Source organism: Eleutherodactylus coqui, chromosome 13 (genome assembly GCF_035609145.1).
Source record: "Eleutherodactylus coqui strain aEleCoq1 chromosome 13, aEleCoq1.hap1, whole genome shotgun sequence".
Lineage (NCBI taxonomy): Eukaryota > Metazoa > Chordata > Amphibia > Anura > Eleutherodactylidae > Eleutherodactylus > Eleutherodactylus coqui.
In genome coordinates this window covers 6,699,119-6,726,605 of record NC_089849.1, presented here as the reverse complement: position 1 = coordinate 6,726,605, position 27,487 = coordinate 6,699,119, and the positions used below count along the sequence as shown (strand labels likewise).

Below are 27,487 nucleotides of genomic sequence, written 5' to 3'. Positions count from 1 at the left end.
CACAACTAAAGTCCAAAGTTCACAAAGTCACACCGGCGGGCGCTCCTCCATCCTCCGTCACACCGGGACCTCCGACAGGTCTTATGACAAGAAAAAAAAAAATAAGAAAAATTGCGCCACCTATAGGCACCAAAGCAAATAGAGTTACTTGACCTGGTTATGATCTGCTGGTAGTAGATCGGTTGGATTGCTGCTCACATCCACTTTGTAGCCACCTTGCTATAACATTAAACACATTATGTGCAACCAGCTTCACGAGAGATGTAAAGTGCGCCGTATAGCGAGACAATCAGTTCATTGTTTAGTTTGCGCCATTTTTCAAAAAATTCACCGTGAAGGAGATTAGTCCCGTTCTAGGAAAGTCTAAGGGGTGGAGCAACGAGACTTCTTCAGAGAGTGCCTCGTCCAATCACAATCTTGGCTACTCAGCAGTGAAAGGGAGTCACATGACAGCCCGGCATGTCGGGTGGTAGATTACGTCTTCACAGAGGGGGTGGAGCCTGCAATTAATGCTCATGAGGGTCAAGAAATAGAATTGAAGGTGATCAACAACAAAAGGAAACATTTTAACCACTTAAAAAGGAGTGAACACAGTCAAGTTACGAGGAACGGTCCTGGGCTCGTTGTCCGTCCGATAGCAAAAACATGGTGTGGGATTGAAGCTTCTGCTCCTGTAATGTCCGGTATTTGGCTGTCAGACACGGCAGAGGACCCAGAGGAGGAGAGGTTTTTAACAGCTTCTGCGTTCTCCTTTCCAGGCTACATAGTGCTATGTACTAAGAAGTGAGTGCGGGAGCGTTAGTTCCACTACGTGACCCGGCGATCACGTCTGCCGGGTGACTCTGTCCCAGAGGACCCCGATCAGCTCTGCCAGTGACTATTGTCACTACAGGGGAATGTTTTCCCCCATAGCTGGGGCTCCTATGGATGGCCCGCTACAGTGGGAAAGTACAAAATAAAAAGAAAACGGGAATTTTTGGTATAACTTACCGTAAAATCTCTTTCTCGTCACGTTCATTGTGGGACACAGCCAGACTATGGGATATAGCCACTGCCACTAGGAGGCGACACTAAGCAAAAACTGTTAGCCCCTCCCACCTGCTATATCCCCCTTGCAGGCACTCAGCTAATCAGTTTTTAGCTTAGTGTCTGCAGGGGGCAGACGTGTGTAGGTCTGGAGGGACTTCCTGGCGGGAATACGGGGAGTCGGGGCTTTTCCCTGGCTTTCCTGTCCTCCCAGGGGATGGTGGTGTCTGCGCCACGCTGCTGCGCCCTACCCAGAGAAGAAAAGATGGCACGACCCTGCCTTTGCACATTGGAGTCGTTGCCCGCGAAATACAATGTGAATGACCTCCAGAAGTCTTATAGGTGGTCATGGAAGACAGATGGCAAGAACATAGTTACAAAAATAACTACCGTATATACCGGCGTATAAGACGACTTTTGAACCCCGAAAAATCTGCTCTGCAGTCGGGGGTCGTCTTATACGCCGGTAATTCAAAAAAAAAAAAGTGTAAAAAAAAAAAATTCATTACTCACCTGCCCCGGCGTTCTGTCGCGCTCCGGCAGGATGTCGCTCGCTCCGGCAGGCTGTCGCTCGCTCCTCGTCCCGGCGCAGCATAGCTTTCTGAATGCGGGGCTTGAAATCCCCGCTTCCAGAAAGCTAATACACACGCCGGCAGCCATGACATCATTGAATGGCTGTGATTGGCTAAAGCGCACGTGGCTTCAGCCAATCACACTATTCAATGACATCATTGAATAGTGTGATTGGCTGAAGCCACGTGCGCCTTCAGCCAATCACAGCCATTCAATGCTGTCATGGCTGCCGGCGTGTGTATTAGCTTTCTGGAAGCGGGGATTTCAAGCCCCGCATTCAGAAAGCTATGCTGCGCCGGGACGAGGAGCGAGCGACAGCCTGCCGGAGCGAGCGACATCCTGCCGGAGCGCGACAGAACACCGGGGCAGGTGAGTAATGAATTTTTTTTTTTTTCTCCACTGAATACCGGCGTATAAGGTGACAGTTGGGGGGTCGTCTTATACGCCCCGTCGCCTTATACGCCGGTATATACGGTATGTAAAAATTAGTAAAAATACAAAAATAAATATATTTAAATAAAAGAAAATGACCCGACGCCAACCGAAGCCGTTGCCATAAGTGCCCTGTAATCTGAGGCTACACAAATTATATATCAAATGTCCAAAACAAAATGGTTATTTTATTGTAAAGATACTAATTTTAACAGTAAACATCTATAAATTAAAACATATTTTTTTGCTTTTTACCCCTAATAAAACTAAAAAAAACAGGAAACCCTTTAAGGCTCCACTAATGCATTTCACACCCAACTCACTTAGGAGACTTTCCTCCCATCACAAGTAACGGACGGCCTTCTCCATATCGGTGCGGTTACAGTCCAGGTGGTCACTCCGCTCATTAGCAGGTTGGCTGTGAAACGCGCTACTCACAAGATGAACCTTCACAGATATAACCCGGATGTCAAATGTCCCACCGGAGGAAGCAGAGACCATCACCGCCATATAATAACCACAGGACACGTCGCGCGGTCGGGACACTTGTGCGCCAGGACGCAGTTTTATTGTTTTGGTTTACAGAAGAACAGATTTGCGGGTCTCACAACTACATTCTTTCTTGGTCAGGCTGCATTTACACGGGCGGAGAAACTCGGACTGATATCGCACTTGTAAACCGGGGATTTTGCCAGCGAGCGATGCATTTCACGGGGAAACGCACGGAAGGGCCGGTGGTTGTTTCAACACTCGCCCAAAATAGGACGTGCTGCTTTTTTCTATCTTGTATTCTCACTGGCCGAGTGAAATTATGGGGCCTTCTTACTGAGGACTTCAGTGCATCTCGCAGCACGCAGACAGCGGGCGTAAAAATCACCCGTGTAAATACGGCCTTGTACATAAAAATATGTTTTATGGTGGACGAATCTTCTGCTGGGACTGAGCAGTAAAGCTGAACACCCCAATACCAGATGCCGATGAACTACAACTCCCAGCAGAAACATTAATAAACAACTGACTGCCCACACTAGGAAAATGGTGGTTGGCACGGCAGCAGATGAGCGGGCACTTAAGGGTGAAATCTCATGTTGTAGAGATGCCCAACACTTAGGGTCCACATGGGGACTGATTTGGAGCGGAACGCCTAACTCTACGTCGCCACCGGCTGCCAGGACAGATCGTGAGGTGGGTTTTATTGCGTATTCCTATGCGGAGTTTACCCCTCCCCATTGAGAAGTGGCGCATTCCGCAGCGCACGTCACTTTCTACTCGGGTTTTGTGCAGATTATCTCTGCAGCTTGTGGACGAGATTTTTAAAACGTCTCCCACTTTCCAACTACCACAAACACCGCAGAGTTTCTGCACTGAAATTCCGCCGCAAATCAGCCCCGTGCGGACCCTTCCTCAGCGAGCGGGCACACGTTAGGCCGCCATCAGGCATCACTGTCAATTTTAAGTCTGGTTAATTAAGTTAAAAAAAAAAAAAAAAAAAAAAAAAAGAGTGGGGGTTAAATACAAAATATTTAGCTTTCGTCGGCTTCCAGGTTGATATTGTTCCCGAACTTGGCGTAGAGCTGAATTTTGAGATCGCCGAGGACCTGCTGGATGGACTCTACGCGGGACTGTAAGGCATCGATCTCATCCTGCAGTGCTTGCTGTACAAGGAAGGAAAAGAAGAGGAAACTAAATCAGAAGCAAAAGGAAACCACTTATTACCAGATCAGCAGAGCGGAAAACCAGAAGACAGAGGATCCTAGAGGGCAGCGATGGCGGACCTATACCACGCGTGCCCGAGGGATCCTCTCTGCGGGCCGTCACCCCGGGACAGGCGGCAGTCGGGTAAACGACGGCATGGGCCCTGACGTCACCACTAAGTTCATTAGCGTGCATGCAGAGCGTTCATCTAGACGGGATGAGCTGTCAGGAAACGATGCCCAACTGTGAGTATCGCTAGCATCACTGCCGGCATGGAGGCAGGACCGAGAAGCGCACTGCCGAACACCTCCGATCACCGTAAACAGGCCGTCGCACACAAGAGATCATTTAGTCTCTGCATTTAAACGGGACGACGATCCTTCAGATTAACACCGGAGCGCAGGAAGTGTAACCATTCTGAAAGATAACAGTTCCGTGAAAAACTGTCCTGTCGCAGATACATACACATACATATATATATATATATATATATATATATATATATACATACAGTTAGGGCCAGAAATATTTGGACAGTAACACAATTTTCGCGAGTTGGGCTCTGCATGCCACCGCATTGGATTTGAAATGAAGCCTCTACAACAGAATTCAAGTGCAGATTGTAACGTTTAATTTAAAGGGTTGAACAAAAATATCTGATCGAAAATGTAGGAATTGTACACATTTCTTTACAAACACTCCACATTTTAGGAGCTCAAAAGTAATTGGACAAATAAACAGAACCCAAACAAAATATTTTTTTTTCAATACTTTGTTGCGAATCCTTTGGAGGCAATCACTGCCTTAAGTCTGGAACCCATGGACATCACCAAACGCTGGGTTTCCTCCTTCTTAAAGGAGATGTCTCGAGGAAGCAGTTAATTTTTTTTTTTGCCCAGTCCCCCCCATTAAACATACATTACTAATTACCCCTGTAAATGACATTTCTAGCTGGTTCGTACTTACCGTTCCAGCGTTTCAGCAACTTATAAAAGTTTCCTCAAGATGGCCGCCGGCTCTTTCCCAGTCGCTCGCTGCAGCCCGACGTGCGCGCTCCCGAGACGCCGCCAGCTGTGTCTCCATGGCAACCAGACGCCCCGCAGCCGCCGACCAGACGCCCACCGCCAGGCAGCAGGTAACCGGCGCTAGCCCCCGGCTCCCCAGCGCTAGACCCTCAGCCCAGGTGAAGGCCCCGGAGCCCAGCGCTAGTTCCCCCGGCCTAGCGGCAGCCCCCCCCCGGCCTAGCGACAGCCCCCCCATCGCAGCGGCAGCCCCCCCCGGCCTAGCGACAGCCCCCCCCGGCCTAGCGACAGCCCCCCCCATCGCAGCGACAGCCGCCCCGGCCTAGCGCTAGTTCCCCCATCACAGCGGCAGCCCCCCCCGGCCTAGCGACAGCCCCCCCATCGCAGCGACAGCCCCTCCGGCCTAGCGCTAGTTCCCCCATCACAGCGGCAGCCCCCCCCCCGGCGCAGCGAGAGCCCCCCCGGCGCAGCCCGGCGCAGCGGCAGCCCCCCCCCCCCGACCCATCACTTACCTGGGAGGCTTCTCGGGGCTGCTGGGCTGGGCTGGGCTTCTCCGCTGGGCAGCTCCAGTTTCTGCACCTTCCTCTAACAGAGGAAGGTACAGAATGGCCGCTTCAGCGCGCTCCCGAGCAGTGACAGCTCGTCTGCGCATGCGCAGAAGAGCTGTAGCGGGGAGCACACTGAAGCGGCTCGTGCTGAATGGAGAAGACCGCACTGCGCAAGCGCGTCTAAAAAAGCAAGCTGCCGGCGAATTTAGACGGAACCATGGAGACGAGGACGCTAGCAACGGAACAGGTAAGTGGAATAACTTCTGTATGGCTCATATTTAATGCACAATGTACATTACAAAGTGCATTAATATGGCCATACGGAAGTGTATAACCCCACTTGGTTTCGCGAGACCACCCCTTTAATGCTTTGCCAGGCCTTTACAGCCGCAGCCTTCAGGTCTTGCTTGTTTGTGGGTCTTTCCGTCTGAAGTCTGGATTTGAGCAAGTGAAATGCATGCTCAATTGGGTTAAGATCTGGTGATTGACTTGGCCATTGCAGAATGTTCCACTTTTTTGCACTCATGAACTCCTGGGTAGCTTTGGCTGTATGCTTGGGGTCATTGTCCATCTGTACTGTGAAGCGCCGTCCGATCAACTTTGCAGCATTTGGCTGAATCTGGGCTGAAAGTATATCCCGGTACACTTCAGAATTCATCCGGCTACTCTTGTCTGCTGTTATGTCATCAATAAACACAAGTGACCCAGTGCCATTGAAAGCCATGCATGCCCATGCCATCACGTTGCCTCCACCATGTTTTACAGAGGATGTGGTGTGCCTTGGATCATGTGCCGTTCCCTTTTTTCTTCCCATCATTCTGGTACAGGTTGATCTTTGTCTCATCTGTCCATAGAATACTTTTCCAGAACTGGGCTGGCTTCTTGAGGTGTTTTTCGGCAAATTTAACTCTGGCCTGTCTATTTTTGGAATTGATGAATTGTTTGCATCTAGATGTGAACCCTTTGTATTTACTTTCATGGAGTCTTCTCTTTACTGTTGACTTAGAGACAGATACACCTACTTCCCTGAGAGTGTTCTGGACTTCAGTTGATGTTGTGAACGGGTTCTTCTTCACCAAAGAAAGTATGCGGCGATCATCCACCACCGTTGTCTTCCGTGGGCGCCCAGGCCTTTTTGAGTTCCCAAGCTCACCAGTGAATTCCTTTTTTCTCAGAATGTACCCGACTGTTGATTTTGCTACTCCAAGCATGTCTGCTATCTCTCTGATGGATTTTTTCTTTTTTTTCAGCCTCAGGATGTTCTGCTTCACCTCAATTGAGAGTTCCTTTGACCGCATGTTGTCTGGTCACAGCAACAGCTTCCAAATCCAAAACCACACACCTGGAATCAACCCCAGACCTTTTAACTACTTAATTGATTACAGGTTAACGAGGGAGACGCCTTCTGAGTTAATTGCAGCCCTTAGAGTCCATTGTCCAATTACTTTTGCTCCCTTGAAAAAGAGGAGGCTATGCATTACAGAGCTATGATTCCTAAACCCTTTCTCCGATTTGGATGTGGAAACTCTCATATTGCAGCTGGGAGTGTGCACTTTCAGCCCATATTATATATATAATTGTATTTCTGAACATGTTTTTGTAAACAGCTAAAATAACAAAACTTGTGTCACTGTGCAAATATTTCTAGCCCTAACTGTATATTCAACTGTTTACACTGACTATATACTTGTACATTGTGGCATTATAGTAGGTATATTCTTGTACATAGGAGCAGTATTATAGTAGTTATATTCTTGTACATAGGAGCAGTATTATAGTAGTTATATTCTTGTACATAGGGAGCAGTATTATAGTAGTTATATTCTTATACATTGGGGACAGTATTATAGCAGTTATATTCTTGTACATAGGAGGCAGTATTATAGTAGTTATATTCTTGTACATAGGAGGCAGTATTATAGTAGTTATATTCTTGTACATAGGAGGCAGTATTATAGTAGTTATATTCTTGTACATAGGGGGCAGTATTATAGTAGTTATATTCTTGTACATAGGGGGCAGTATTATAGTAGTTATATTCTTGTACATAGGGGGCAGTATTATAGTAGTTATATTCTTGTACATAGGGGGCAGTATTATAGTAGTTATATTCTTGTACATAGGGGGCAGTATTATAGTAGTTATATTCTTGTACATAGGGGGCAGTATTATAGTAGTTATATTCTTGTACATAGGAGCAGTATTATAGTAGTTATATTCTTGTACATAGGGGACAGTATTATAGTAGTTATATTCTTGTACATAGGGGGCAGTATTATAGTAGTTATATTCTTGTACATAGGAGCAGTATTATACTAGTTATATTCTTGTACATAGGAGCAGTATTATACTAGTTATATTCTTGTACATAGGGGGCAGTATTATAGTAGTTATATTCTTGTACATAGGGGGCAGTATTATAGTAGTTATATTCTTGTACATAGGGGGCAGTATTATAGTAGTTATATTCTTGTACATAGGAGCAGTATTATAGTAGTTATATTCCTGTACATAGGGGACAGTATTATAGTAGTTATATTCTTGTACATAGGAGCAGTATTATAGTAGTTATATTCTTGTACATAGGGGGCAGTATTATAGTAGTTATATTCTTGTACATAGGAGCAGTATTATACTAGTTATATTCTTGTACATAGGGGGCAGTATTATAGTAGTTATATTCTTGTACATAGGGGGCAGTATTATAGTAGTTATATTCCTGTACATAGGGGACAGTATTATAGTAGTTATATTCTTGTACATAGGAGCAGTATTATAGTAGTTATATTCTTGTACATAGGGGGCAGTATTATAGTAGTTATATTCTTGTACATAGGGGGCAGTATTATACTAGTTATATTCTTGTACATAAGGGGGCAGTATTATAGTAGTTATATTCTTGTACATAGGGGGCAGTATTATACTAGTTATATTCTTGTACATAGGAGCAGTATTATACTAGTTATATTCTTGTACATAAGGGGGCAGTATTATAGTAGTTATATTCTTGTACATAGGGGGCAGTATTATAGTAGTTATATTCTTGTACATAGGGGGCAGTATTATAGTAGTTATATTCTTGTACATAGGGGGCATTATAGTAGTTATATTCTTGTATACATAAAGCAGTATTATAGTAGTTATATTCTTGTACATAGGAGCAGTATTATAGTAGTTATATTCTTGTACATAGGAGGCAGTATTATAGTAGTTATATTCTTGTACATAGGAGCAGTATTATAGTAGTTATATTCTTGTACATAGGGGGCAGTATTATAGTAGTTATATTCTTGTACAAAGGAGCAGTATTATAGTAGTTATATTCTTGTACATAGGGGGCAGTATTATAGTAGTTATATTCTTGTACATAGGGAGCAGTATTATAGTAGTTATATTCTTGTACATAGGGAGCAGTATTATAGTAGTTATATTCTTGTACATAGGGGGCAGTATTATAGTAGTTATATTCTTGTACATAGGGAGCAGTATTATAGTAGCTATATTCTTGTACATAGTAGCAGTATTATAGTAGTTATATTTTTGTACATAGGGAGCAGTATTATAGTAGTTATATTCTTGTACATAGGGGGCAGTATAATAATAGTTATATTCTTGTACATAGGAGCAGTATTATAGTACTTATATTCTTGTACATAGGGAGCAGTATTATATTTATATTCTTGTACATAGGGGGCAGTATTATAGTAGTTATATTCTTGTACATAGGGAGCAGTATTACAGCAGTTATATTCTTGTACATAGGGAGCAGTATTACAGCAGTTATATTCTTGTACATAGGAGCAGTATAGTAGTTATATTCTTGTACATAGGGGGCAGTATTATAGTAGTTATATTCTTGTACATAGGGGGCAGTATTATAGTAATTATATTCTTGTACATAGGGGGCAGTATTATAGTAGGTATATTCTTGTACATGAGGGCAGTATTATAGTAGGTATATTCTTGTACAAAGGGGGCAGTATTATAGTAGTTATATTCTTGTACAAAGGGGGCAGTATTATAGTAGTTATATTCTTGTACAAAGGGGGCAGTATTATAGTAGTTATATTCTTGTACATAGGGGGCAGTATTATAGTAGTTATATTCTTGTACATGAGGGGAGTATTATAGTTGTTATATTCTTGTACATAGGGGGCAGTATTATAGTAGTTATATTCTCGTACATAGGGGGCAGTATTATAGTAGTTATATTCTTGTACATAGGAGCAGTATTATAGTAGTTATATTCTTGTACATAGGAGCAGTATTATAGTAGTTATATTCTTGTACATAGGAGCAGTATTATAGTAGTTATATTCTTCTACATGGGGAGCAGTATTATAGTAGTTATATTCCTGTACATAGGGGGCAGTATTATAGTAGTTATATTCTTGTACATAGAGGGCAGTATTATAGTAGTTATATTCTTGTACATAGGGGGCAGTATTAGAGTAGTTATATTCTTGTACATAGGAGCAGTATTATAGTAGTTATATTCTTGTACATAGTGAGACAGTATTATAGTAGTTATATTCTTGTACATAGGGGGTAGTATTATAGTAGTTATATTCTTGTACATAGAGGGGTAGTATTATAGTAGTTATATTCTTGTACATAGAGGGGTAGTATTATAGTAGTTATATTCTTGTACATAGGGGCAGTATTATAGTAGTTATATTCTTGTACATAGGAGCAGTATTATAGTAGTTATATTCTTGTACATAGGGGGCAGTATTATAGTAGTTATATTCTTGTACATAGGGGGCAGTATTATAGTAGTTATATACTTGTACATAGAGGGCAGTATTATAGTAGTTATATACTTGTACATAGAGGGCAGTATTATAGTAGTTATATTCTTGTACATAGGGGGCAGTATTATAGTAGTTATATTCTTGTACATAGGGGGCAGTATTATAGTAGTTATATTCTTGTACATAGGGGGCAGTATTATAGTAGTTATATTCTTGTACATAGGGGGGCAGTATTATATTAGGTATATTCTTGTACATAGGGGGCAGTATTATATTAGGTATATTCTTGTACATGAGGGCAGTATTATAGTAGTTATATTCTTGTACAAAGGGGGCAGTATTATAGTAGTTATATTCTTGTACAAAGGGGGCAGTATTATAGTAGTTATATTCTTGTACATGAGGGGAGTATTATAGTTGTTATATTCTTGTACATAGGGAGCAGTATTATAGTAGTTATATTCCTGTACATAGGGGGCAGTATTATAGTAGTTATATTCTTGTACATAGGGGGCAGTATTATAGTAGTTATATTCTTGTACATAGGGGGCAGTATTATAGTAGTTATATTCTTGTACATAGGGAGCAGTATTATAGTAGTTATATTCTTGTACATAGGGAGCAGTATTATAGTAGTTATATTCTTGTACATAGGGAGCAGTATTATAGTAGCTATATTCTTGTACATAGTAGCAGTATTATAGTAGTTATATTTTTGTACATAGGGAGCAGTATTATAGTAGTTATATTCTTGTACATAGGGGGCAGTATAATAATAGTTATATTCTTTAAATAGGAGCAGTATTATAGTACTTATATTCTTGTACAAAGGGGGCAGTATTATAGTAGTTATATTCTTGTACATAGGGGCAGTATTATAGTAGTTATATTCTTGTACATGAGGGGAGTATTATAGTTGTTATATTCTTGTACATAGGGAGCAGTATTATAGTAGTTATATTCTTGTACATAGGGGGCAGTATTATAGTAGTTATATTCTGGTACATAGGAGGCAGTATTATAGTAGTTATATTCTTGTACATAGAGGGGCAGTATTATAGTAGTTATATTCTTGTACATAGAGGGGCAGTATTATAGTAGTTATATTCTTGTACATAGGAAGCAGTATTATAGTAGTTATATTCTGGTACATAGGAAGCAGTATTATAGTAGTTATATTCTTGTACATAGGAGGCAGTATTATAGTAGGTATATTCTTGTACATAGGGGGCAGTATTATAGTAGTTATATTCTTGTACATAGGGGGCAGTATTATAGTAGTTATATTCTTGTACAAAGGGGGCAGTATTATAGTAGTTATATTCTTGTACATAGGGGGCAGTATTATAGTAGTTATATTCTTGTACATGAGGGGAGTATTATAGTTGTTATATTCTTGTACATAGGGAGCAGTATTATAGTAGTTATATTCTTGTACATAGGGGGCAGTATTAGAGTAGTTATATTCTTGTACATAGGAGCAGTATTATAGTAGTTATATTCTTGTACATAGTGAGACAGTATTATAGTAGTTATATTCTTGTACATAGGGGGTAGTATTATAGTAGTTATATTCTTGTACATAGAGGGGTAGTATTATAGTAGTTATATTCTTGTACATAGAGGGGCAGTATTATAGTAGTTATATTCTTGTACATAGGGGCAGTATTATAGTAGTTATATTCTTGTACATAGGAGCAGTATTATAGTAGTTATATTCTTGTACATAGGGGGCAGTATTATAGTAGTTATATTCTTGTACATAGGGGGCAGTATTATAGTAGTTATATACTTGTACATAGAGGGCAGTATTATAGTAGTTATATACTTGTACATAGAGGGCAGTATTATAGTAGTTATATTCTTGTACATAGGGGGCAGTATTATAGTAGTTATATTCTTGTACATAGGGGGCAGTATTATAGTAGTTATATTCTTGTACATAGGGGGCAGTATTATAGTAGTTATATTCTTGTACATAGGGGGGCAGTATTATATTAGGTATATTCTTGTACATAGGGGGCAGTATTATATTAGGTATATTCTTGTACATGAGGGCAGTATTATAGTAGTTATATTCTTGTACAAAGGGGGCAGTATTATAGTAGTTATATTCTTGTACAAAGGGGGCAGTATTATAGTAGTTATATTCTTGTACATGAGGGGAGTATTATAGTTGTTATATTCTTGTACATAGGGAGCAGTATTATAGTAGTTATATTCCTGTACATAGGGGGCAGTATTATAGTAGTTATATTCTTGTACATAGGGGGCAGTATTATAGTAGTTATATTCTTGTACATAGGGGGCAGTATTATAGTAGTTATATTCTTGTACATAGGGGGCAGTATTATAGTAGTTATATTCTTGTACATAGGGAGCAGTATTATAGTAGTTATATTCTTGTACATAGGGAGCAGTATTATAGTAGCTATATTCTTGTACATAGTAGCAGTATTATAGTAGTTATATTTTTGTACATAGGGAGCAGTATTATAGTAGTTATATTCTTGTACATAGGGGGCAGTATAATAATAGTTATATTCTTTAAATAGGAGCAGTATTATAGTACTTATATTCTTGTACAAAGGGGGCAGTATTATAGTAGTTATATTCTTGTACATAGGGGCAGTATTATAGTAGTTATATTCTTGTACATGAGGGGAGTATTATAGTTGTTATATTCTTGTACATAGGGAGCAGTATTATAGTAGTTATATTCTTGTACATAGGGGGCAGTATTATAGTAGTTATATTCTGGTACATAGGAGGCAGTATTATAGTAGTTATATTCTTGTACATAGAGGGGCAGTATTATAGTAGTTATATTCTTGTACATAGAGGGGCAGTATTATAGTAGTTATATTCTTGTACATAGGAAGCAGTATTATAGTAGTTATATTCTGGTACATAGGAAGCAGTATTATAGTAGTTATATTCTTGTACATAGGAGGCAGTATTATAGTAGGTATATTCTTGTACATAGGGGGCAGTATTATAGTAGGTATATTCTTGTACATAGGGGGCAGTATTATAGTAGTTATATTCTTGTACAAAGGGGGCAGTATTATAGTAGTTATATTCTTGTACATAGGGGGCAGTATTATAGTAGTTATATTCTTGTACATGAGGGGAGTATTATAGTTGTTATATTCTTGTACATAGGGAGCAGTATTATAGTAGTTATATTCTTGTACATAGGGGGCAGTATTATAGTAGTTATATTCTGGTACATAGGAGGCAGTATTATAGTAGTTATATTCTTGTACATAGAGGGGCAGTATTATAGTAGTTATATTCTTGTACATAGGAAGCAGTATTATAGTAGTTATATTCTTGTACATAGGGAGCAGTATTATAGTAGTTATATTCTTATACATTGGGGACAGTATTATAGCAGTTATATTCTTGTACATAGGAGGCAGTATTATAGTAGTTATATTCTTGTACATAGGAGGCAGTATTATAGTAGTTATATTCTTGTACATAGGAGGCAGTATTATAGTAGTTATATTCTTGTACATAGGGGGCAGTATTATAGTAGTTATATTCTTGTACATAGGGGGCAGTATTATAGTAGTTATATTCTTGTACATAGGGGGCAGTATTATAGTAGTTATATTCTTGTACATAGGGGGCAGTATTATAGTAGTTATATTCTTGTACATAGGGGGCAGTATTATAGTAGTTATATTCTTGTACATAGGGGGCAGTATTATAGTAGTTATATTCTTGTACATAGGAGCAGTATTATAGTAGTTATATTCTTGTACATAGGGGACAGTATTATAGTAGTTATATTCTTGTACATAGGGGGCAGTATTATAGTAGTTATATTCTTGTACATAGGAGCAGTATTATACTAGTTATATTCTTGTACATAGGAGCAGTATTATACTAGTTATATTCTTGTACATAGGGGGCAGTATTATAGTAGTTATATTCTTGTACATAGGGGGCAGTATTATAGTAGTTATATTCTTGTACATAGGGGGCAGTATTATAGTAGTTATATTCTTGTACATAGGAGCAGTATTATAGTAGTTATATTCCTGTACATAGGGGACAGTATTATAGTAGTTATATTCTTGTACATAGGAGCAGTATTATAGTAGTTATATTCTTGTACATAGGGGGCAGTATTATAGTAGTTATATTCTTGTACATAGGAGCAGTATTATACTAGTTATATTCTTGTACATAGGGGGCAGTATTATAGTAGTTATATTCTTGTACATAGGGGGCAGTATTATAGTAGTTATATTCCTGTACATAGGGGACAGTATTATAGTAGTTATATTCTTGTACATAGGAGCAGTATTATAGTAGTTATATTCTTGTACATAGGGGGCAGTATTATAGTAGTTATATTCTTGTACATAGGGGGCAGTATTATACTAGTTATATTCTTGTACATAAGGGGGCAGTATTATAGTAGTTATATTCTTGTACATAGGGGGCAGTATTATACTAGTTATATTCTTGTACATAGGAGCAGTATTATACTAGTTATATTCTTGTACATAAGGGGGCAGTATTATAGTAGTTATATTCTTGTACATAGGGGGCAGTATTATAGTAGTTATATTCTTGTACATAGGGGGCAGTATTATAGTAGTTATATTCTTGTACATAGGGGGCATTATAGTAGTTATATTCTTGTATACATAAAGCAGTATTATAGTAGTTATATTCTTGTACATAGGAGCAGTATTATAGTAGTTATATTCTTGTACATAGGAGGCAGTATTATAGTAGTTATATTCTTGTACATAGGAGCAGTATTATAGTAGTTATATTCTTGTACATAGGGGGCAGTATTATAGTAGTTATATTCTTGTACAAAGGAGCAGTATTATAGTAGTTATATTCTTGTACATAGGGGGCAGTATTATAGTAGTTATATTCTTGTACATAGGGAGCAGTATTATAGTAGTTATATTCTTGTACATAGGGAGCAGTATTATAGTAGTTATATTCTTGTACATAGGGGGCAGTATTATAGTAGTTATATTCTTGTACATAGGGAGCAGTATTATAGTAGCTATATTCTTGTACATAGTAGCAGTATTATAGTAGTTATATTTTTGTACATAGGGAGCAGTATTATAGTAGTTATATTCTTGTACATAGGGGGCAGTATAATAATAGTTATATTCTTGTACATAGGAGCAGTATTATAGTACTTATATTCTTGTACATAGGGAGCAGTATTATATTTATATTCTTGTACATAGGGGGCAGTATTATAGTAGTTATATTCTTGTACATAGGGAGCAGTATTACAGCAGTTATATTCTTGTACATAGGGAGCAGTATTACAGCAGTTATATTCTTGTACATAGGAGCAGTATAGTAGTTATATTCTTGTACATAGGGGGCAGTATTATAGTAGTTATATTCTTGTACATAGGGGGCAGTATTATAGTAATTATATTCTTGTACATAGGGGGCAGTATTATAGTAGGTATATTCTTGTACATGAGGGCAGTATTATAGTAGGTATATTCTTGTACAAAGGGGGCAGTATTATAGTAGTTATATTCTTGTACAAAGGGGGCAGTATTATAGTAGTTATATTCTTGTACAAAGGGGGCAGTATTATAGTAGTTATATTCTTGTACATAGGGGGCAGTATTATAGTAGTTATATTCTTGTACATGAGGGGAGTATTATAGTTGTTATATTCTTGTACATAGGGGGCAGTATTATAGTAGTTATATTCTCGTACATAGGGGGCAGTATTATAGTAGTTATATTCTTGTACATAGGAGCAGTATTATAGTAGTTATATTCTTGTACATAGGAGCAGTATTATAGTAGTTATATTCTTGTACATAGGAGCAGTATTATAGTAGTTATATTCTTCTACATAGGAGCAGTATTATAGTAGGTATATTCTTGTACATAGGGGGCAGTATTATAGTAGTTATATTCTTCTACATGGGGAGCAGTATTATAGTAGTTATATTCCTGTACATAGGGGGCAGTATTATAGTAGTTATATTCTTGTACATAGAGGGCAGTATTATAGTAGTTATATTCTTGTACATAGGGGGCAGTATTAGAGTAGTTATATTCTTGTACATAGGAGCAGTATTATAGTAGTTATATTCTTGTACATAGTGAGACAGTATTATAGTAGTTATATTCTTGTACATAGGGGGTAGTATTATAGTAGTTATATTCTTGTACATAGAGGGGTAGTATTATAGTAGTTATATTCTTGTACATAGAGGGGTAGTATTATAGTAGTTATATTCTTGTACATAGGGGCAGTATTATAGTAGTTATATTCTTGTACATAGGAGCAGTATTATAGTAGTTATATTCTTGTACATAGGGGGCAGTATTATAGTAGTTATATTCTTGTACATAGGGGGCAGTATTATAGTAGTTATATACTTGTACATAGAGGGCAGTATTATAGTAGTTATATACTTGTACATAGAGGGCAGTATTATAGTAGTTATATTCTTGTACATAGGGGGCAGTATTATAGTAGTTATATTCTTGTACATAGGGGGCAGTATTATAGTAGTTATATTCTTGTACATAGGGGGCAGTATTATAGTAGTTATATTCTTGTACATAGGGGGGCAGTATTATATTAGGTATATTCTTGTACATAGGGGGCAGTATTATATTAGGTATATTCTTGTACATGAGGGCAGTATTATAGTAGTTATATTCTTGTACAAAGGGGGCAGTATTATAGTAGTTATATTCTTGTACAAAGGGGGCAGTATTATAGTAGTTATATTCTTGTACATGAGGGGAGTATTATAGTTGTTATATTCTTGTACATAGGGAGCAGTATTATAGTAGTTATATTCCTGTACATAGGGGGCAGTATTATAGTAGTTATATTCTTGTACATAGGGGGCAGTATTATAGTAGTTATATTCTTGTACATAGGGGGCAGTATTATAGTAGTTATATTCTTGTACATAGGGGGCAGTATTATAGTAGTTATATTCTTGTACATAGGGAGCAGTATTATAGTAGTTATATTCTTGTACATAGGGAGCAGTATTATAGTAGTTATATTCTTGTACATAGGGAGCAGTATTATAGTAGCTATATTCTTGTACATAGTAGCAGTATTATAGTAGTTATATTTTTGTACATAGGGAGCAGTATTATAGTAGTTATATTCTTGTACATAGGGGGCAGTATAATAATAGTTATATTCGTTAAATAGGAGCAGTATTATAGTACTTATATTCTTGTACAAAGGGGGCAGTATTATAGTAGTTATATTCTTGTACATAGGGGCAGTATTATAGTAGTTATATTCTTGTACATGAGGGGAGTATTATAGTTGTTATATTCTTGTACATAGGGAGCAGTATTATAGTAGTTATATTCTTGTACATAGGGGGCAGTATTATAGTAGTTATATTCTGGTACATAGGAGGCAGTATTATAGTAGTTATATTCTTGTACATAGAGGGGCAGTATTATAGTAGTTATATTCTTGTACATAGAGGGGCAGTATTATAGTAGTTATATTCTTGTACATAGGAAGCAGTATTATAGTAGTTATATTCTGGTACATAGGAAGCAGTATTATAGTAGTTATATTCTTGTACATAGGAGGCAGTATTATAGTAGGTATATTCTTGTACATAGGGGGCAGTATTATAGTAGTTATATTCTTGTACATAGGGGGCAGTATTATAGTAGTTATATTCTTGTACAAAGGGGGCAGTATTATAGTAGTTATATTCTTGTACATAGGGGGCAGTATTATAGTAGTTATATTCTTGTACATGAGGGGAGTATTATAGTTGTTATATTCTTGTACATAGGGAGCAGTATTATAGTAGTTATATTCTTGTACATAGGGGGCAGTATTAGAGTAGTTATATTCTTGTACATAGGAGCAGTATTATAGTAGTTATATTCTTGTACATAGTGAGACAGTATTATAGTAGTTATATTCTTGTACATAGGGGGTAGTATTATAGTAGTTATATTCTTGTACATAGAGGGGTAGTATTATAGTAGTTATATTCTTGTACATAGAGGGGCAGTATTATAGTAGTTATATTCTTGTACATAGGGGCAGTATTATAGTAGTTATATTCTTGTACATAGGAGCAGTATTATAGTAGTTATATTCTTGTACATAGGGGGCAGTATTATAGTAGTTATATTCTTGTACATAGGGGGCAGTATTATAGTAGTTATATACTTGTACATAGAGGGCAGTATTATAGTAGTTATATACTTGTACATAGAGGGCAGTATTATAGTAGTTATATTCTTGTACATAGGGGGCAGTATTATAGTAGTTATATTCTTGTACATAGGGGGCAGTATTATAGTAGTTATATTCTTGTACATAGGGGGCAGTATTATAGTAGTTATATTCTTGTACATAGGGGGGCAGTATTATATTAGGTATATTCTTGTACATAGGGGGCAGTATTATATTAGGTATATTCTTGTACATGAGGGCAGTATTATAGTAGTTATATTCTTGTACAAAGGGGGCAGTATTATAGTAGTTATATTCTTGTACAAAGGGGGCAGTATTATAGTAGTTATATTCTTGTACATGAGGGGAGTATTATAGTTGTTATATTCTTGTACATAGGGAGCAGTATTATAGTAGTTATATTCCTGTACATAGGGGGCAGTATTATAGTAGTTATATTCTTGTACATAGGGGGCAGTATTATAGTAGTTATATTCTTGTACATAGGGGGCAGTATTATAGTAGTTATATTCTTGTACATAGGGGGCAGTATTATAGTAGTTATATTCTTGTACATAGGGAGCAGTATTATAGTAGTTATATTCTTGTACATAGGGAGCAGTATTATAGTAGCTATATTCTTGTACATAGTAGCAGTATTATAGTAGTTATATTTTTGTACATAGGGAGCAGTATTATAGTAGTTATATTCTTGTACATAGGGGGCAGTATAATAATAGTTATATTCTTTAAATAGGAGCAGTATTATAGTACTTATATTCTTGTACAAAGGGGGCAGTATTATAGTAGTTATATTCTTGTACATAGGGGCAGTATTATAGTAGTTATATTCTTGTACATGAGGGGAGTATTATAGTTGTTATATTCTTGTACATAGGGAGCAGTATTATAGTAGTTATATTCTTGTACATAGGGGGCAGTATTATAGTAGTTATATTCTGGTACATAGGAGGCAGTATTATAGTAGTTATATTCTTGTACATAGAGGGGCAGTATTATAGTAGTTATATTCTTGTACATAGGAGCAGTATTATAGTAGTTATATTCTTGTACGTAGGGGCAGTATTATAGTAGTTATATTCTTGTACATAGGAGCAGTATTATAGTAGTTATATTCTTGTACATAGGGAGCAGTATTATAGTAGTTATATTCTTGTACATAGGAGCAGTATTATAGTAGTTATATTCTTGTACATAGGGAGCAGTATTATAGTAGTTATATTCTTGTACATAGGAGCAGTATTATAGTAGTTATATTCTTGTACATAGGGGCAGTATTATAGTAGTTATATTCTTGTACATAGGGGGCAGTATTATAGTAGTTATATTCTTGTACATAGGGAGCAGTATTATAGTAGTTATATTCTTGTATATAGGAGGCAGTATTATAGTAGTTATATTCTTGTACATAGGGGGCAGTATTATAGTAGTTATATTCTTGTACATAGGGGGCAGTATTATAGTAGTTATATTATTGTATATAGGAGGCAGTATTATAGTAGTTATATTCTTGTACATAGGGGGCAGTATTATATTAGTTATATTCTTGTATATAGGAGGCAGTATTATAGTAGTTATATTCTTGTACATAGAGAGCAGTATTATAGTAGTTATATTCTTGTACATAGGGGGCAGTATTATAGTAGTTATATTCTTGTACATAGGGGGCAGTATTATAGTAGTTATACTCTTGTACATAGAGGCAGTATTATAGTAGTTATATTCTTGTATATAGGAGGCAGTATTATAGTAGTTATATTCTTGTATATAGGAGGCAGTATTATAGTAGTTATATTCTTGTACATAGGGGGCAGTATTATAGTAGTTATATTCTTGTACATAGGAGGCAGTATTATAGTAGTTATATTCTTGTACATAGGGGGCAGTATTATAGTAGTTATATTCTTGTACATAGGGGCAGTATTATAGTAGTTATATTCTTGTACATAGGGGGCAATATTATAGTAGTTATATTCTTGTACATAGGGAGCAGTATTATAGTAGTTATATTCTTGTACATAGGGGGCAGTATTATAGTAGTTATATTCTTGTACGTAGGGGGCAGTATTATAGTAGTTATATTCTTGTACATAGGGCAGTATTATAATACATATATTCTGTGACTAACCTTTGCAGCTTCCAGCATCTCTTGAGTCTCCTCTTGGGAATGACTAATAAAAACATCTCCGATCTGATAAGGGATGAGGAGAGAATCGTCTAGCATGATGAGGTCATCACAGGCATCTTCAAGGTTTTGAAGCTCCTTCTATCAGTTGGGAAATAGATTGGTGTTAATCACTGCGAATGGCAATTTTGGGGCCGTTCTGGTGGCACTTGTGGCTGGTATTATATGTAGCATCTATAGGAGGCGCTGTATAGATGCACTTGTTAAACTAGTGCAAACCCTCAGCAGCAGCAACTGGGATTAAACATCATGTGATATGACTGATATAAGGGCCACTACTTTTTTAAAAAGAGGTTCTGTAGCAGCTGAGTAGTAATTTTCCTGGTACCATAAATTACAAGATCCCCTATCACATCTGCAGGCTGAACACGGGTCATTACCTTCTTCACTTCGATCTCATCTTTCAGCTCAGTGATTCTGTTTGTGTTTCTTGCAAAGATGTTAATTTTCTGCTGGTCCTCGAAGGTGACGTTCACGTCTTCAGCAACCTGCAAGATAGGATGAAGAAAAATGTGTAAGAAAAGAGGGCAACATCCCAGCAGTTGTGTCCTAGGACCTCAGGGACAGTAGAGCTGCTGCCTGCCCACTGCCCCGTGTCCCCTGCTGCACTCCATTGTAGAAGATGTAGAGTTTACAGCAGAGTGGTGTGAGCCAGCAGAGGGCAGCAGTGAGACTGGGAGCAGTCAGGAATTATAAATGCAGCTTTGGAAGAGACTGGAGTATAAACTGCAATGAAACAACAGTCAGAAGAGCAGTAAGATGGCATAACGACGACATCCACATGTAGGGGAAAATCCGCTGCAGATTTTGGCGCGTACATGCGTGTTACAGTTACACGTGGAAAGGTGCCAAAGAAATCCGCAGGTCGAAATGCTGATTTTGATGAAAAATTGCGGTCAGAATTCTGACATTTTTAATCCGCACGTTCAGAGTTTAGTGTTGCTTTGTCCACGCTGTGACAAGTCCCAGCATGTGTGAACGCTCCCTCAGACGCTTTGGCTAAAATCGCAGGGGGAGCAGAAATGTAAATCCTCTGCAGAAATCTGTATACGGCTCCTAATCCTGGCCTTTAATCCCGGCTGATAGTAAAAATGCACTTTGGGATTAAAGCCTTTACTGCTGCAATCAAGCAGGAGCAGGTTGGGTCCTCGGCTGTCAGTCACAGCTAAGAACCCGGAGGAGAAGGGAGAAGCATTTATAACTGCTTCTGTTTTCATCTTTCCCTGGTACATAGCAGTCAATGAGCGCTATGTACTAAGAAGTGAAAGTGGAACTATAATTTCCAGTACGCGAGCCGGCGGTCACAAGGCCATCGTTCCAGCAGACACCCAATCCGCTCTGTTATTGGCTATTGTCACTACAGGGGGAGGTTTTCCCCCATAACTGGGCTCCTATGGATGCGGCTCCTATAGATGCCCCAGCTACAGGATAAAAGGGTGTAATAAAAAACAAACAAAGTGAATGACACCCAAAGGTCTTATATGACATCATGGGGGTCAAGATGTTAAAAAAAAGTTACAAAAATAAGGAAAAAAATTGCAGAATACTACAAAAATATGTACATAGAAAATAAAATGACCCAAAGCCGTCGCCAACCAAAACCAATCGCCGTACGCGCCCTGTAACCCAAAGCCATATATATATCAAAACATCCGAAACAAAATGAGGAGCCCGATCCCTGGACTTTATTTAAGCATAAATATACTAATTAAAATTAAAAAAAAAAAAACTATAAATATTTTTTAAAAATGTATCTTTTTTTTTACTTTTTACCCCCAATAAAACTAAAAAACAGAAAAGAAAAAGTCAGTGAGGCTGCCTGTCCACGGGCATTGCGGTATACGGCGCCGGATCTCCTCCACGAGAGCAGGAGCCGGCAGACGGATCTCCACCAGTCAGCCTATCTGATAGATAGGCTGACCACGGAGAATCGCAGAAAATTGCAGCATGCTACAATTTTCTGGCCGCGAGTGGAGAATCACAATGATTTTCCGCTCGTGGACAGGGGGGGGGGGAGGGGGAGCGCTCGCCATACCAATGCTATGGAGAGCTTTCACTGCATTCCCTGTGGCTGGATTATCGCTGCGGGGAACGCAATGAAAACCCGCCTGTGGGCCGGCAGCCTAAAAGAGATACAATGTAGCCCCGTATGTCCAAAAAACAAAGCGAAATTAATTTTGGTAGCTAAAGAAAAAAAAAGGGCAGAAAAACAGATGGTTAGAACCCCTAAAAAGTGTCTGGTCCTCTAGGGGTTAAGGGGGCGTTCAGACACGGCGGCCGCCTCAACAACAATAGATGCAGAGGTGAAAAACCCGGGATCCTCACCAAGTGGCGCACGTTTTGATGTGCGCTCACACGGGGCTCACGCACGCTGCTCACGTGGGGCCCACTTACGGGGCTCACTTATGGGGCTCATGCGGGGCTCACTTATGGGGCTCACTTATGGGGCTCATGCGGGGCTCACTTAGGCTGTGGCGCTTCACTGTGTAAACATACGCGGTTACTGCTGAGGATTTGCAGATTTCAGCGGCTCCACCGTTTACATTCGGCTCCGCTGGTCGATTTCCGCCCGGATTTTTGGTCTGTTCACACGGCGGATTCGGCCTAGAAATTTTTCCCATGGAATCTGCCTGTAAAACCGCGACAATCTGCAGCTGTTCTGCCGCAGTTTTTGCCGTGGGTCCGCACGCGTATTTTGCACTTTAACGTGAAACCCCCCACGTGCGAACCGCGTGAAGAAGCGAGATCTCATCCACATCCGCTGCTGCGGTAAAATGCTGCCAAGTATCCACCTGGTATGAACGCGGCCCGAGGGCTGCTGTCCACGAAGACGTATCAGGGCTGCGCTGCACGGACGCGCGATACGCGGTGAATGGAGTCCATCGACTTTTACTGATCCTTACACACCGGCGTGCGGACACTGCGTATCGGTACGCACGAGGAATAGATGGCAGCCGTGCAGCGAGAGCCCTGTACACTTGTGTGCGCTGCGGGGGATACGCCGTCCGCGCACAATATATTGCGCACAGACGGCGTATGATACAAAATCCCGCTGCGCATGTCCGGGTGAGATATGTGGGCAGCGCCATTCGCGGTCTCTGCCGGTAGATCGCATGGCAACATGTAATACACTGCGGGGAGACGAGCAGCGCCTTACGCCTACGGCCCCCGAGGACGCGCTCACACGTGGTGGATTTTTGGCGTGAATCAGCTCATCCGTCTTGAACTCCCGTCTGCGCATTTATCATGGTTTTTGATATGGAAATTGCCGCCGGTTTTGGCGATTTCCCCCGCGTGCGAACGCACCCTGAATTTTCAGTGTGAACTCCGCCTCTAAACGCCGCGACTTTCTGCCGCTGCTTCGGGTGCGGATTGAGCCGCCAACGGGCAAAACCTGCGTGTGGAATCCGTGTTAAAAAGACGAGGATGTTCGCTGCTTTAGGGAGGCGTTTACGTGTAAAATGGCGCAGTGCGAACAAACGAGGCGGATTAGAGGAGCTGCTGTGGATTTTCCACCACACAAAGGGTTAAACCTGCGGCGGATCGGCAGTAAATGGCGCAGAGGTGGGTTTTGTCGCAGCACCTTCTCCCTGCAGTAAATCCGCCCGTGAACGCGTTTACACGGATTTTAGTGGAAAACCGTAATCCGGGCGTAAAATGTGGGATTTGGCCGCAAACGCACATTTCTAGAGCTGCCAATCCAAATGCGACTACTAGCCTCAGTCAGGTGGAGCCTGCGTGCCGTCAGCCCCCACCACCGCCGCCGTCAGCCCCCACCACCGCCGCCGCCACGTCGCACCGCGCCAACAAACGGACGTCACGGCTTTTCTTAGCGTGGATTTACAACGAATGCATGAAACAAAATACTGCGACTCCCATTCAAAGAAAAGCCAATCTGCGGCAGAGCCGAGCGCTGCAGAGAAACGTACAGGCCGCAAGGCCCGCCGGGTGCGGAGGTACTACAAGTCCCAGGATCTTTCCTCTCCTCCCCCTCTGGCAGGACATACTGAAACTTGTACTTCCCCAGGAGCCACACATGAAACGTCCCTGAATGACCCCCAAATAGTGTTCATTCCCCCCAACAGCGATCCCGCGCCTCGAATACCGCCGCCCGTGCCGCCTCACCGTTTTCTTCATGGTGGCCGCCATCTTGGGACTGTACCATTACCGGAAGAGGGGCGCACTAATCGCCTCACTATTTACATATATGGGATTCTAGAGGGGGGGAAAAGTCTCCTTTTGCAGTAATAATGAGAAACGCATAAGAACATTTGGTTTACAGGTCGAGTTTGTGGTAAGTAGGTCGTAAAGGACCGACAGGCGGCGAGGAATGGTACAGTCCAAACACTGCTCAGCGCAGAGAGGAGAAGCGGCGCAAACCGCCCGCCAGGTGGCGCTCTGCGCTGAGGACTAGACACGAGCGGACCACGTGACACCGCCGCGCGCTGTCCGATTATTACACTCCAGCGTGGATACAGGATATCGGCGGCCGAGCGCGCGGCGGGGCTGTCGTCCTTCCAGGCGGATGTTTCACGGTTACAGACAATAACAAACCATTGAAACTCAACCAAAGGGGAGGATAATTATTTCTGGTGCTTCACTGTCATCGGAGTGAAGTGCGACCGATCAGAGCGCCGCCGCGTGATTACTGGCTGTGTGTGTTATAATAGACGAGTTCAGGAGTACAATATGTGGAAATACGAAAAGACGAAGCGGCCCTGCAGATCCCGAATATCGTGTACACAGCGCCGACGCAGAGCGAAACGACCGCCCCTCTATTACCCCCATCTAGTAGCGCACATACACCGACCGCCCCTCTATTAACCCCATCTAGTAGCACACATACACCGACCGCCCCTCTATTACCCCCATCTAGTAGCACACATACACCGACCGCCCCTCTATTGCCCCATCTAGTAGCGCACATACACCGACCGCCCCTCTATTACCCCATCTAGTAGCGCACATACACCGACCGCCCCTCTATTACCCCATCTAGTAGCACACATACACCGACCGCCCCTCTATTACCCCCATCTAGTAGCGCACATACACCGACCGCCCCTCTATTACCCCCATCTAGTAGCGCACATACACCGACCGCCCCTCTATTAACCCCATCTAGTAGCACACATACACCGACCGCCCCTCTATTACCCCCATCTAGTAGCACACATACACCGACCGCCCCTCTATTGCCCCATCTAGTAGCGCACATACACCGACCGCCCCTCTATTACCCCATCTAGTAGCGCACATACACCGACCGCCCCTCTATTACCCCATCTAGTAGCACACATACACCGACCGCCCCTCTATTACCCCCATCTAGTAGCGCACATACACCGACCGCCCCTCTATTACCCCCATCTAGTAGCGCACATACACCGACCGCCCCTCTATTAACCCCATCTAGTAGCACACATACACCGACCGACCCTCTATTACCCCATCTAGTAGCACACATACACCGACCGCCCCTCTATTACCCCCATCTAGTAGCACACATACACCGACCGCCCCTCTATTGCCCCATCTAGTAGCGCACATACACCGACCGCCCCTCTATTACCCCATCTAGTAGCGCACATACACCGACCGCCCCTCTATTACCCCATCTAGTAGCACACATACACCGACCGCCCCTCTATTACCCCCATCTAGTAGCACACATAAACCGACCGCCCCTCTATTAACCCCATCTAGTAGCGCACATACACCGACCGCCCCTCTATTACCCCCATCTAGTAGCACACATACACCGACCGCCCCTCTATTGCCCCATCTAGTAGCGCACATACACCGACCGCCCCTCTATTACCCCCATCTAGTAGCACACATACACCGACCGCCCCTCTATTACCCCCATCTAGTAGCGCACATACACCGACCGCCCCTCTATTAACCCCATCTAGTAGCACACATACACCGACCGCCCCTCTATTACCCCCATCTAGTAGCACACATACACCGACCGCCCCTCTATTACCCCCATCTAGTAGCACACATACACCGACCGCCCCTCTATTGCCCCATCTAGTAGCGCACATACACCGACCGCCCCTCTATTACCCCATCTAGTAGCGCACATACACCGACCGCCCCTCTATTACCCCATCTAGTAGCACACATACACCGACCGCCCCTCTATTACCCCCATCTAGTAGCACACATAAACCGACCGCCCCTCTATTAACCCCATCTAGTAGCACACATACACCGACCGCCCCTCTATTACCCCCATCTAGTAGCACACATACACCGACCGCCCCTCTATTGCCCCATCTAGTAGCGCACATACACCGACCGCCCCTCTATTACCCCATCTAGTAGCGCACATACACCGACCGCCCCCCTCTATTACCCCATCTAGTAGCACACATACACCGACCGCCCCTCTATTACCCCCATCTAGTAGTGCACATACACCGACCACCCCTCTATTACCCCCATCTAGTAGTGCACATACACCGACCGCCCCTCTATTACCCCATCTAGTAGCACACATACACCGACCGCCCCTCTATTACCCCCATCTAGTAGTGCACATACACCGACTGCCCCTCTATTACCCCCATCTAGTAGCGCACATACACCGACCGCCCCTCTATTACCCCATCTAGTAGCACACATACACCGACCGCCCCTCTATTACCCCCATCTAGTAGCACACATACACCGACCGCCCCTCTATTACCCCATCTAGTAGCGCACATACACCGACTGCCCCTCTATTACCCCCATCTAGTAGCGCACATACACCGACCGCCCCTCTATTACCCCATCTAGTAGCACACATACACCGACCGCCCCTCTATTACCCCCATCTAGTAGCACACACCGACCGCCCCTCTATTACCCCCATCTAGTAGCACACATACACCGACCACCCCTCTATTACCCCCATCTAGTAGCGCACATACACCGACCGCCCCTCTATTACCCCCATCTAGTAGCACACATACACCGACCGCCCCTCTATTACCCCCATCTAGTAGCACACATACACCGACCGCCCCTCTATT

General features: G+C 41.4%; 1 protein-coding gene across 1 annotated transcript; it reads right to left on the bottom strand.

The window, feature by feature from the left end:
* Window positions 1-2,567: 2,567 nt before the first annotated feature.
* PFDN4 (prefoldin subunit 4) lies at window positions 2,568-24,753 on the bottom strand. The gene is made up of 4 exons (XM_066586565.1): window positions 24,588-24,753; window positions 20,843-20,950; window positions 20,406-20,543; window positions 2,568-3,686 (listed from the first exon to the last, which is right to left on the bottom strand). Exons 1-4 carry the CDS (start codon window positions 24,609-24,611, stop codon window positions 3,555-3,557), a joined length of 402 nt encoding a protein of 133 aa, XP_066442662.1. The 5' UTR covers window positions 24,612-24,753; the 3' UTR covers window positions 2,568-3,554.
* Window positions 24,754-27,487: the final 2,734 nt, after the last annotated feature.